Genomic DNA, 14,171 nt, shown 5'->3' with positions numbered 1-14,171 from the left:
ACATACTGCTAGCATAGGAAGCCCTACCTGGCTGGTCATCTAAATACCATTGATAAAAACAACAAGTCCATTTGTTAACCAACAGCCTCCAGGCATAACTTCAGCATCATTATCCACCACGTAGATCTCCAAATCGTGACATTCAAAGCTTTTCTTCTCATCATTATTTCCAAGTTGCTACCATTTTTTAAACGATCTCTTTAAACTCTTTTCTTGTCAAAAGCATTTGACCTCTGATTGTAAAGGAATTGAGGGCAATTCCAGCCGTCCACCAAGACAATCACAGTCAGCTTCCCTTCTGTGTTTTCATCTCTTAGTAAAATTGTGCTTTTGCCATTTATCATTTGTCTGACTTACCTTGCCAACATCTCTTGGGAAAGGTTGTCTCTGATTCTCTGGAATTAAAATGGGAGATACCACAATGGATCTCTTTTGTCTTGGGACTGGAGAAGTTCTTGCAAATTTAAATATATCCTAAAAGAGAAAATAAAATCAATTGACTAAAATCCCCCATGGAAAAGATGTATCAGTCTCTTCTATGATATGGTTTCTTTGTAATGCAAGCAATCAGCTGTTTGGACACTGTTAATTTTATTCTATCAAACCCCATTAGTACTAGCAAGTACATCGTTAGAATTATACTAAAGCTGTCATTGTGATTCACAATGACTATCATTAGCCATTTAATCTGGTCTTCTGAATCATTCTATGCACAATGTCAGTCTTGATTTATACATCCTCCTGGGTGTGTGTATTGCTGTTCTTAATCTGCCAAGCGAGTGGGTTGCTACTAGCCTGGTCAGGAAAGCAAGTCTCCTGGTAGTAGATGACAAGATCCTTACGTTCACAAATGAATAGGGACAAAGCGATAATCAAAGTCCAAAACCATGTCAAGTATCACGGACATTTGTAGTCAATGTTTGTTCAAGGGCCGTCTGCTAATGGAGTGATGATCTCATTTTGAAATGTATTTCCCAAATTTATATAAGTGGAGTAACACTGTCATGATATTTGCCTTATGTGTATCTCACCTTTTCAATTAAATAAATATGTGCAGAAAGGAAACTTTATATCGTTATTTTAAATGAAGTATCATTATCACTTTCCATGAAAAGAAAAAAAAATAAACATATGAAGAAAGACCCAGTGATGTTATTAAATTCTAGATAGAAACTGTTGTCTCTAGAAAGAAAGCCTCTCCTTTTAAAAAGGAGATAAGAAAGGGCTAAGTGGGTGTTAAAGAGATATTAGCACCAAACTGAGGCTTTCTTCTTAATCTGATCAGAGGAGAGAGAGAATTGGAAATGAAGTATCATTGTCATTTAATGCCACATACAAAATAAAATTTTCTTGTGTATCAAAAGAAACAAGCATTTCAAAGTTGAGAAAAGGTCCCTATTAAAATCATTTGGCAAGTGATACTTATAAACCATAACTAGTCCCTTAAAAATATAGTTATATCTGTATCTACATCTAGATCTAGATGATGTATATGTATCTATATATCTAGATATATATGTATATGTATCTGTTTCTAGATGTATATGTATCTGTGTTTATTTATAGCTAGATCTAGATCTAAAGAGAAAGGCATAGATATATATTATTTATTGTTTTAAAGGAAAATTTATATAGAAATTCAGACAGGAAACATAAAAACAAGACCAGGGAATTCTATGAAAACGTCCATAAATAATCATGAGGCGATTCGTCTCACAATTTTGGTGGAAGTGCAAACTCATAGTACCCTGGCGGGGAAAGCAATTGGGCAACATTTATTGGGAGTCTTGGAAATATATGTATCCCTTCACTATGTAATTTCCCTCCTGGGAATATATACAAATGCTAAATTCAAAAGAAGGTTGAAAGTATGCAGGAAGAGGTTTAGTGGGATCCTATTTATAAAGGCAAGATGGAAAACCACCTAAATGATCAACAACAAATACCAGGTTAGATTGAGTCCCTCGGCTGGAAATGTTTGTAGGAATACAGTAGTTGCGAAGGCCTCATTCTACCGCTATATTATCATTTTGTTGCCTCCACCGTCACCACCGACTACTGTAACAACAATATATTAGGCATCTACCATGTGTTGGGCAAGGCACTGGATACCTTCCATCTCTCAGTTCTAATATCTGCAACAAACCTTCAAGTAGATCTTAGTCTTCCTTAATCAATGAGGAAAATTGGGTTCAGAGAAGTTACATAAGTTGCTCTACTTCACCTAGCTATCAGAGAGAAGAAAGGATAAAATGTGAAGGAAAATATAGAATATTATATTGGGCACATTCAATTTTATATAAACTATATTGGGCATGGAAGAGTAACACTCTGAATCTCAATGGACGAGTCTAAGTAAAGGACTGTTCTCTAGGAAGATCAAAGATGCAAAGTCTCAAGACTCAGGCCAAGACCGAAAACTGGAGTCTATATAAATATAAGACTGTATGTATCTGTATGTATAAGAAAAAGCCAGAATGGTAAGACAAGCGAACAAAACACAAAAAATGCCCAGCTAATTTCCTCTATGCCTGTCCCTGAATAAATGAACAACCTAAAACAGAACAAAACAAAACCAGCGACATAGAGAAAGAAGGTGGGACAAAGGGAAGACAATGAAAATCAGAGTGGGTCATATTCATAAAAAAATGATTGTAACATCTATGGAGATCCTATTGGTTTATTAGGGGATGGCAAAAGAATAGAAAAATATGTAAATTATGTGCAATATACGAATCTCATTTACCATAAAAAAAATCTCGTGACTCAGATGAAAGAATGTCTAGGAAAGCACTTTGAAAAGATTTAAAGTTCTATGCAAATGTGAGGGATTCGTGGTTCAGCTACATAATCAAGCAATCCAAGGCTTCAGTTCTTTATGACAATATATATGTAAATGTGTTTAAACTAATGAAAAAGCATGCTGTGCTGTCAATAATAAAATTTCCATTGTTTACAATGAAAACATGTTTTCCAGGCTATGAATGGGTGATATTTTTGTTCTCATAGGTGTCCAGAGTGGTCAGTCCCTGCATCCCCATTCCTGTCTCTAGTGTCCCCCCACTGGTTCACCAAGGGATCAACCCCACAACTGCCACCCCCCTCCCCTGACTCCCACGGTAGGTCAGAGGTGTGACAACAAGCACAGTTGCATCAGCCCCTGGATCTGAAGTGCCTAAGAAAAGAGGAGGGGCTCTGAGTCTGGAAGGGACAGGCGGTGATGCATTGTAGAGATGCTTCCATCAGAATCCTCAAGCCTGAACAGCAGACATCCTAAAGGAATGGCTTAGGGCAGGGCTTCCTTTTTCCTCCAACCCTTCATCTTTTGCCTCATAGAAAGGAATCTCCATAAGGATTTGCCAATGACTTTGGGTTTTTATGTCCATGGCTCTGCCTGTCTTTGTCTGTGGTGAGTGCCTATGTGTCTGACAGCAAATGTCTATCTCTAAATTTGTGGCCATGTCTACCTTTGATACTGTCAGAGCAAATAAATTTGTGTGTATGTGCTCTGAAGCCACATGTTTTTGTGTGACTGGGTCTATGGAGGTGCCATAGTGTCTGATTTGGCTGCAAATCATATAATAGGTGCATATTAGGCACCTACATGTGGATGATCATCTTTATGTGCAATTGTGTATGCATCTGTCAACCCATCTTGCAAAGCTACAACTGTGACTTGGAGGCAATGTAAGTACAGATGAGCAAGTTGGGATGCCTAGAACATTATTTATGCTTGAATATCTGTGATTGAGTCTATATTTGGGGCCAAGGTGACCCTTTCGGTTAATCACTAGATAGAATGTGGAGCAGATCTGTGGAAGGCAGCAGTTTAGGAGATGGGTAAAGGAACATCTTCAGCCACATTACATGGGCCCAGTGCATGGCAGAAAGCTGGGAGGATGGTCCAGGCTCCTTGGTGGCCAGGCTGGGAGGATGGGGTGAGGATGAGCATGATCTGTGAGCAGGGCAACCATAATTCTACTTACTATTATTACAAAAACAAGCATTGTGGGGGGTTGAATTGGGCCCTTAAAAAGACCTGCTGAAGTTCTAACCCCAGGTTCTTATGAATGTGATCTTATTTGGAAATAGGGTCTTTGCAGATGTAATCAGTTAAGCTAAGATGAGGTCATACTGGATTATGGTGGGCCATAAAAAGAGCATGTGAAGACACACAGGGAAAAAACCCAGGTAACAAGAGAGGCAGAGATTGGAGGGGGCATCTGTAAGTCAAGGAATGCCAAGAATTGCTTGCAACCACCCGAAGCTAGGAGAGAAACATGGATTAAATTCTTCCCTGAGTCTTCAGAGGAAGTACGACCCTACCAATGACTTGATTTCTGACTTATGGCCCCCAGAATAGGGAGAGGACACATTTCTGTTGTTTTAAGCCCCCCAGTGTATTGTACTTCATTACAGGAGTTCTAGGAAACTCAAATACCAATTAACAAGCAATTATTGAGCACTTAGAATGGCAAGTACTGGGCTAAGAGCATTACATGTGTTATCTCAATTAATCCTCAGGAAAACTCTATGAAATGGTTATTATTAATATCTCAATTTTACAGGTGAGGAAAGTGATGCTCACAGAGGTTATCTCACAGATGAAGGCACACACAGCTGGTAACTGGGATTAAAACCAAGGTTGCCTGAGTATAAAAATGCTAGATTGAAGTTTTAACTCACCTCCTTCCTAGAGGATTTTGACTGATCCATTTGAAAAAGTATAGTTCAATTCTAAGGACTATGAGATAGGCATCCTTTTGGTTCTGGGATACAAATTAAAAAAGGTTTCTGAACTCAAGATGAACAGATTCTAGTTGTGTGGATAGCCAAAGGAAAAGTCAGTTAGAATATTGTGCGATACAGCCTATGATATAAAAATAAAAGAGGCTGTGTGGGAAGAGGAGGTGTCACCTTCTTTCTAGATAAAGGTTTACCCTGAGCAAGTGTTAGGCAGAAAAAGAAGGGAGAGAGGAGGAAGAGCATGGTGATGATGGATTACAAAAATGGCCATGATTCTTCCCTCCATTATCCACACCCTTTGCAATGACTGTGCAGCTCCTCTCATCAGGAGGTAGAGACTGTTTTGCCACCTCTTGAGTCTGGGCTGATCTCATGCTTTGACCAATAAAATTTGGTGGAAATGTGCCAATTTGGAGCTTAAGCTTCAAGAGACATTTTGTATTTAAACAAGGCCAGATAACCTAAAGATTGCTGGAGACACATATCCCAGTTGTCCCCAAAACCCTAGCTGATCTCCAACCATCCATCAGCAGTTGAGTACAGATAAGGTCAATCACTCACTTGGGTGAGTGATTCCATCCAAGACCAGAAAAACCACCCTGCTGAGCCCAGCCCAAATTGCTAATCCAGAGAATCATGAACTAAATAATTGGCTATTTTTTTAAGCCACTAGGTTTTGGTGTTGTTTGTGACACAGCAAAGGGTAACAGATTCAACAGTAAATTCCAATAATTGCACACAGTTCAGAAGAGTAGAGGATGAGAGGTGAGCTGAAGTGGTAGGCAGGTGGGGACAGATCAGAGAAGCTCCTATATATAATTAGAAGGAGTTTGAACTTCATCCTCAAATTAATGGGGAGCTATTCAAGAGATTTTAAATTGGAGAGTGGCATGAGAATATCTTTTCATTTGTTTTTTCAGAGAACATGTCTCTGATGGTAGTGTATAAGACGGAATTAAGGAAATCAGGAAAACCAGACTGTGACAGCAATATCAGGGAAGGATAAGACAGAAGGAGGAGGATAAAAGGAATATGACCAATTCAAGAGAGGGCTATATAGGGCAGAATAGATAGAGTGTGGGGACCAAGTGGACATCAGGGTAAAGAAGAGGCTGTCTTGGGGCTCCCTGCCATCTGCTCTTGTTATTACCAAGAAGGTGGGCACAGAAGGGAAAAAGCAGTTCTTGGGCACAGATTCTGGGTACATTTGTAGAACTGTTGACTTTGTGGAGCTTGTTAGACATGCGACAGGAGATTTCTAGAGGGTAATTAGATATACAGCTGCACTAAGGAGGGAGAAATGAATGAGGGACAGAAATGTCAGAATCACCCATGATCAAGAGTAGCTATAAGTGATGGAGAAGTTGACACCACCCAGGCCATGTGAAGGGGGAAAGGGAAGGTACTCAACCATTTAATGGGTTTCTAAACGATCAGCAAAGGCCACAGACAGGTCAATCAGCGAAAGAAGGAAAACCAGAGTACTAAGAGAAGAAATTTCAAGAAGGATTGAGTCCATAGCCACATTACACAAGGGAGCGGTGTCCAACAGGGTGAACACCATAAGGAGCTGTCAGCTTCACCAGGAAGAGGTACTTGGTGATTTCAGGGAGAATGGCTTTATGGGCGTGTGAAAATCGAACATCAGAGGAATAAATGGCAAGTGGGGACTTTGGTATTGAAGGAAAGGAGAGAAACAGGGAGAAATTTCTTAGTAAAAGCAAGACAAGGAATGGTGCTGGGCTTGAGGAGAAAAGGGTCAGAGGAAGGAAGCCGTGGCATTGGGCAGGCGAAGCCAGATGGATGGACAGAGGGGCTGGATGATGGAGACGAGCGATGCAGAGGCGCCTGCAGAAGTGGGGTAGGGCAGACTGGCTTCTCCCCTTGAGGCAGAACAGAGAGAGGTAAAAGGAGATTAATTGGCCTGTCCTCTTGGTTTTCAGAATGAATTGAGCAATTGCACATGGAAGTGGTCTGTGATCTCTAAAGAATGGCACAGATGTGAAGGAAAGGTCTTATTAATACGGGGACAGAGGAAGGGAGGCAATGGGGACGAGTCACTCAGTCCCTTTTAGGAGTGAGTGACTCAGCTGTGGGTGGCCTAAGGCCAGATCTTAAAGGCAGATGCTTCCAAATCACTGACACACCCTGATGTCAAATACTCACCCATGTACACACACACATCAGAATCCACTGGATGGTTACACACACACACACACAAAGACTCACACACTCATGAGCAGAGGCACACGCAGCAGACACATACCACATGACCCACTCGGTCCATTCAATACATCTTCCCACTTCAACCCAACACAGCTCCTTTGGCTGTGGGAACAGACACTCGCACACCTGGGTGCTGGAGAGGACAGTGAGCGTCAAAGGCCGCTGCTGCCGACTGGGCATGGTCCTCCTGGGGATTCTCTCCACCACCCCTGCAGTCGCTGAGATAACGGTCCATCAGCGTCTCTGAATGTGGAACAGCCAGGTGCCTGCGGCAGCCATATCTCATCTCATTGAAGTCACAGGGGCAAGACTGCATCCTCAGGGAGGCTCCCTCATGCTGGATTTCATTGCAGGAGAGCTGCCATCCTCATATAAACATCCTTGGGCTCATACGGGCCCTTCTTTTTGTCTTAGGACACTTGGCTTTATAATCTTAGTCGCTCTCCTCCCTGTTTCTCAATCTCAGGGGAAATTAGTAGTGCAATGAAAGCAAGCTTTGCAATACCTGGGGGTGTCACTTCATGCCATCCTGAAGAGCCACACTGGAAACTCAAGGGACAGAAGGAGGGCTGGGCACGGGGCCAAGGGAAAGAGAAAAGCAGAAAGAAAGGAAGTGTTTGAAAAGAGGAGAGAGAAAGGATGCATGCATTCATCCATTCTTCAACAACTATCTACGGAGACCTTCCTCCTACTAGGGATTTTAGAGACAGCCCCCTGGAGAGAGGAAACAGAAATGAGCAGGGAAAGAGAGCAACACTCAAGGAAACAGTAGGGATGGGGGCTGAAAGTGCAGAGGAAGAGGGGATTCTGACGTTTTAGGCAGGATGTCCAGGGAAAGGACCCAGGAAAAGATGGCATTTAAAGATGAAGGAGGAGGCGGGGCAAGATGGAAGACTGGTGAGCTGTATGTTTTAGTTACTCCTCCAGGAAAGTAGGTAGAAAGCCAGGAACTGCGTGGACTGGACACCACAGAGCAATCTGTCTTTGGGCATACTTCATACAACACTCATGAAAATGTCGAACTGCTGAGATCAGCAAAATCTGTAAGTTTTTGCGGCCAGGGGACCCGCGCCCCTCCCTGCCAGGCTCAGTCCCGTGGGAGGAGGGGCTGTCAGCTCCGGGAAGGAGAAGGGAGAACTGCAGTGGCTGCTCTTATCGGAAACTCATTCTACTGATCCAGACTCCAACCATAGATAGACAGAGACCAGACACCAGAGAATCTGTGAGCAGCCAGCCCAGCAGAGAGGAGACAGGCATAGAAAAAAAACAACAACACGAAAAACTCCAAAATAAAAGCAGAGGATTTTTAGAGTTCTGGTGAACACAGAAAGGGGAAGGGCGGAGCTCAGGCCCTAAGGTGCATATGCAAATCCCGAAGAAAAGCCATCTCTCTGCCCTGTGGACCTTTCCTTAGTGGCCCTGGTTGCTTTGTCTCTTAGCATTTCAATAACCCATTAGATCTCTGAGGAGGACCCTTTTTTTTTTTTTTTTTTTTTTAAATCCTTTTTGCTTTTTCTGAAACAATTACTCTAAGAAACCCAATACAGAAAGCTTCAAAGACTTTCAATTTGGGCACGTCAAGTCAAGAGCAGAACTAAGAGAGCTCTGAGACAAAAGGCAATAATTCAGTGGCTGAGAAAATTCACTAAACACCACAACTTCCCAAGAAAAGGGGGGTGTCCGCTCACAGCCACCATCCTGGTGGACAGGAAACACTCCTGCCCATCGCCAGCCCCATAGCCCAGAGCTGCCCCAGACAACCCAGTGTGACGGAAGGGCTTCAAATAACAGGCACACACCACAAAACTGGGCGTGGACATTAGCCTTCCCTGCAACCTCAGCTGATTGTCCCAGAGTTGGGAAGGTGGAGCAGTGTGAATTAACAAAGCCCCATTCAGCCATCATTTGAGCAGACTGGGAGCCTCCCTACACAGCCCAGCAGCCCAGAACTGCCCTGAGGGGACGGCACTCACCTGTGACATAGCACAGTCATCCCTCAACAGAGGACCCGGGGTGCACAGCCTGGAAGAGGGGCCCACTTGCAAGTCTCAGGAGCCATACGCCAATACCAAGGACTTGTGGGTCAGTGGTAGAGACAAACTGTGGCAGGACTGAACTGAAGGATTAGACTATTGCACCAGCTTTAAAACTCTAGGATCACCAGGGAGATTTGATTGTTAGGGCCACCCCCCCTCCCCAACTGCCCAGAAACACGCCCCACATACAGGGCAGGCAACACCAACTACACACGCAAGCTTGGTACACCAATTGGGCCCCACAAGACTCACTCCCCCACTCACCAAAAAGGCTAAGCAGGGGAGAACTGGCTTGTGGAGAACAGGTGGCTCGTGGACGCCACCTGCTGGTTAGTTAGAGAAAGTGTACTCCATGAAGCTGTAGATCTGATAAATTAGAGATAAGGACTTCAATAGGTCTACAAACCCTAAAAGAACCCTATCAAGTTCAGCAAATGCCACGAGGCCAAAAACAACAGAAAATTATAAAGCATATGAAAAAACCAGACGATATGGATAACCCAAGCCCAAGCACCCAAATCAAAAGACCAGAAGAGACACAGCACCTAGAGCAGCTACTCAAAGAACTAAAGATGAACAATGAAACCATAGTATGGGATATGAAGGAAATCAAGAAGACCCTAGGAGAGCATAAAGAAGACATTGCAAGACTAAATAAAAAAATGGATGATCTTATGGAAATTAAAGAAACTGTTGACCAAATTAAAAAGATTCTGGACACTCATAGTACGAGACTAGAGGAAGTTGAACAATGAATCAGTGACCTGGAAGATGACAGAATGGAAAATGAAAGCATAAAAGAAAGAATGGGGAAAAAAATTGAAAAAATCGAAATGGACCTCAGGGATATGATAGATAATATGAAACGTCCAAATATAAGACTCATTGGTGTCCCAGAAGGGGAAGAAAAGGGTAAAGGTCTAGGAAGAGTATTCAAAGAAATTGTTGGGGAAAACTTCCCAAATCTTCTAAACAACATAAATACACAAATCATAAATGCTCAGCGAACTCCAAATAGAATAAATCGAAATAAACCCACTCCAAGACATATACTGATCACACTGTCAAACACAGAAGAGAAGGAGCAAGTTCTGAAAGCAGCAAGAGAAAAGCAATTCACCACATACAAAGGAAACAGCATAAGACTAAGTAGTGACTACTCAGCAGCCACCATGGAGGCAAGAAGGCAGTGGCACGATATATTTAAAATTCTGAGTGAGAAAAATTTCCACCCAAGAATACTTTATCCAGCAAAGCTCTCCTTCAAATTTGAGGGAGAGCTTAAATTTTTCACAGACAAACAAATGCTGAGAGAATTTGCTAACAAGAGACCTGCCCTACTGGAGATACTAAAGGGAGCCCTACAGACAGAGAAACAAAGACAGGACAGAGAGACTTGGAGAAAGGTTCAGTACTAAAGAGATTCGGTATGGGTACAATAAAGGATATTAATAGAGAGAGGGGAAAAATATGGCAAACATAAACCAAAGGATAAGATGGCTGATTCAAGAAATGCCTTCACGGTTATAACGTTGAATGTAAATGGATTAAACTCCCCAATTAAAAGATATAGATTCGCAGAATGGATCAAAAAAAAATGAACCATCAATATGTTGCATACAAGAGACTCATCTTAGACATAGGGACACAAAGAAACTGAAAGTGAAAGGATGGAAAAAAATATTTCATGCAAGCTACAGCCAAAAGAAAGCAGGTGTAGCAATATTAATCTCAGATAAAATAGACTTCAAATGCAGGGATGTTTTGAGAGACAAAGAAGGCCACTACATACTAATAAAAGGGGCAATTCAGCAAGAAGAAATAACAATCGTAAATGTCTATGTACCCAATCAAGGTGCCACAAAATACATGAGAGAAACACTGGCAAAACTAAAGGAAGCAATTGATGTTTCCACAATAATTGTGGGAGACTTCAACACATCACTCTCTCCTATAGATAGATCAACCAGACAGAAGACCAATAAGGAAATTGAAAACCTAAACAATCTGATAAATGAATTAGATTTAACAGACATATACAGGACATTACATCCCAAATCACCAGGATACACATACTTTTCTAGTGCTCACGGAACTTTCTCCAGAATAGATCATATGCTGGGACATAAAACAAGCCTCAATAAATTTCAAAAGATTGAAATTATTCAAAGCACATTCTCTGACCACAATGGAATACAATTAGAAGTCAATAACCATCAGAGACTTAGAAAATTCACAAATACCTGGAGGTTAAACAACACACTCCTAAACAATCAGTGGGTTAAAGAAGAAATAGCAAGAGAAATTGCTAAATATATAGAGACGAACGAAAATGAGAACACAACATACCAAAACCTATGGGATGCAGCAAAAGCAGTGCTAAGGGGGAAATTTATAGCACTAAACGCATATATTAAAAAGGAAGAAAGAGCCAAAATCAAAGAACTAATGGATCAACTGAAGAAGCTAGAAAATGAACAGCAAACCAATCCTAAACCAAGTACAAGAAAAGAAATAACAAGGATTAAAGCAGAAATAAATGACATAGAGAACAAAAAAACAATAGAGAGGATAAATATCACCAAAAGTTGGTTCTTTGAGAAGATCAACAAGATTGACAAGCCCCTAGCTAGACTGACAAAATCAAAAAGAGAGAAGACCCACATAAACAAAATAATGAATGAAAAAGGTGACATAACTGCAGATCCTGAAGAAATTAAAAAAATTATAAGAGGATATTATGAACAACTGTATGGCAACAAACTGGATAATGTAGAGGAAATGGACAATTTCCTGGAAACATATGAACAACCTAGACTGACCAGAGAAGAAATAGAAGAACTCAACCAACCCATCACAAGCAAAGAGATCCAGTCATCAAAAATCTTCCCACAAATAAATGCCCAGGGCCAGATGGCTTCACAGGGGAATTCTACCAAACTTTCCAGAAAGAACTGACACCAATCTTACTCAAAGTCTTTCAAAACATTGAAGAAAATGGAACACTACCTAACTCATTTTATGAAGCTAACATCAATCTAATACCAAAACCAGGCAAAGATGCTACAAAAAAGGAAAACTACCGGCCAATCTCCCTAATGAATATAGATGCAAAAATCCTCAACAAAATACTTGCAATTCGAATCCAAAGCCACATTAAAAAAATCATACACCATGACCAAGTGGGGTTCATTCCAGGCATGCAAGGATGGTTCAACATAAGAAAAACAATCAATGTATTACAACACATTAAAAACTCGAAAGGGAAAAATCAATTGATCATTTCAATAGATGCTGAAAAAGCATTTGACAAAATCCAACATCCCTTTTTGATAAAAACACTTCAAAAGGTAGGAATTGAAGGAAACTTCCTCAACATGATAAAGAGCATATATGAAAAACCCACAGCCAGCATAGTACTCAATGGTGAGAGACTGAAAGCCTTCCCTCTAAGATCAGGAACAAGACAAGGATGTCCGCTGTCACCACTGTTATTCAACATTGTGCTGGAAGTGCTAGCCAGGGCAATCCGGCAAGACAAAGAAATAAAAGGCATCCAAATTGGAAAAGAAGAAGTAAAACTGTCATTGTTTGCAGACGATATGATCTTATATCTAGAAAACCCTGAGAAATCAATGATACAGCTACTAGAGCTAATAAACAAATTTAGCAAAGTAGCGGGATACAAGATTAATGCACATAAGTCAGTAATGTTTCTATATGCTAGAAATGAACAAACTGAAGAGACACTCAAGAAAAAGATACCATTTTCAATAGCAACTAAAAAAATCAAGTACCTAGGAATAAACTTAACCAAAGATGTAAAAGACCTATACAAAGAAAACTACATAACTCTACTAAAAGAAATAGAAGGGGACCTTAAAAGATGGAAAAATATTCCATGTTCATGGATAGGAAGGCTAAATGTCATTAAGATGTCAATTCTACCCAAACTCATCTACAGATTCAATACAATCCCAATCAAAATTCCAACAACCTACTTTGCAGACTTGGAAAAGCTAGTTATCAAATTTATTTGGAAAGGGAAGATGCCTCGAATTGCTAAAGACACTCTAAAAAAGAAAAACGAAGTGGGAGGACTTACACTCCCTGACTTTGAAGCTTATTATAAAGCCACAGTTGCCAAAACAGCATGGTACTGGCACAAAGATAGACATATAGATCAATGGAATCGAATTGAGAATTCAGAGATAGACCCTCAGATCTATGGCTGACTGATCTTTGATAAGGCCCCCAAAGTCACTGAACTGAGTCATAATGGTCTTTTCAACAAATGGGGCTGGGAGAGTTGGATATCCATATCCAAAAGAATGAAAGAGGACCCCTACCTCACCCCCTACACAAAAATTAACTCAAAATGGACCAAAGATCTCAATATAAAAGAAAGTACCATAAAACTCTCAGAAGATAATGTAGGAAAACATCTTCAAAACCTTGTATTAGGCGGCCACTTCCTAGACTTTACACCCAAAGCACAAGCAACAAAAGAGAAAATAGATAAATGGGAACTCCTCAAGCTTAGAAGTTTCTGCACCTCAAAGGAATTTCTCAAAAAGGTAAAGAGGCAGCCAACTCAATGGGAAAAAATTTTTGGAAACCATGTATCTGACAAAAGACTGATATCTTGCATATACAAAGAAATCCTACAACTCAATGACAATAGTACAGACAGCCCAATTATAAAATGGGCAAGAGATATGAAAAGACAGTTCTCTGAAGAGGAAATACAAATGGCCAAGAAACACATGAAAAAATGTTCAGCTTCACTAGCTATTAGAGAGATGCAAATTAAAACCACAATGAGATACCATCTAACACCGGTTAGAATGGCTGCCATTAAACAAACAGGAAACTACAAATGCTGGAGGGGATGTGGAGAAATTGGAACTCTTATTCACTGTTGGTGGGACTGTATAATGGTTCAGCCACTCTGGAAGTCAGTCTGGCAGTTCCTTAGAAAACTAGATATAGAGCTACCATTCGATCCAGCGATTGCACTTCTCGGTATATACCTGGAAGATCGGAAAGCAGTGACACGAACAGATATCTGCACGCCAATGTTCATAGCAGCATTATTCACAATTGCCAAGAGATGGAAACAACCCAAATGTCCTTCAACAGATGAGTGGATAAATAAAATGT

The 14,171-nt window shown here is 40.9% G+C and overlaps 1 protein-coding gene across 3 annotated transcripts in view; it reads right to left on the bottom strand.

Annotated features, from left to right (window-relative positions):
* The window catches only part of CDH13 (cadherin 13), a 1,126,984-nt gene that overhangs the window by 643,468 nt on the left and 469,345 nt on the right, over nt 1-14,171 (bottom strand). For all 3 annotated transcript variants that reach the window (XM_037815675.1, XM_037815673.1, XM_037815674.1), the window contains exon 4: nt 358-474. In XM_037815675.1, coding sequence (XP_037671603.1) covers nt 358-474 — 117 coding nt within the window. The remainder of the gene's footprint in view (nt 1-357; nt 475-14,171) is intronic.

This window comes from Choloepus didactylus, chromosome 22 (genome assembly GCF_015220235.1).
Source record: "Choloepus didactylus isolate mChoDid1 chromosome 22, mChoDid1.pri, whole genome shotgun sequence".
Lineage (NCBI taxonomy): Eukaryota > Metazoa > Chordata > Mammalia > Pilosa > Megalonychidae > Choloepus > Choloepus didactylus.
The sequence above is the reverse complement of the archived record's forward strand: the minus strand, read 5'-3'. Positions and strand labels throughout refer to the sequence as shown.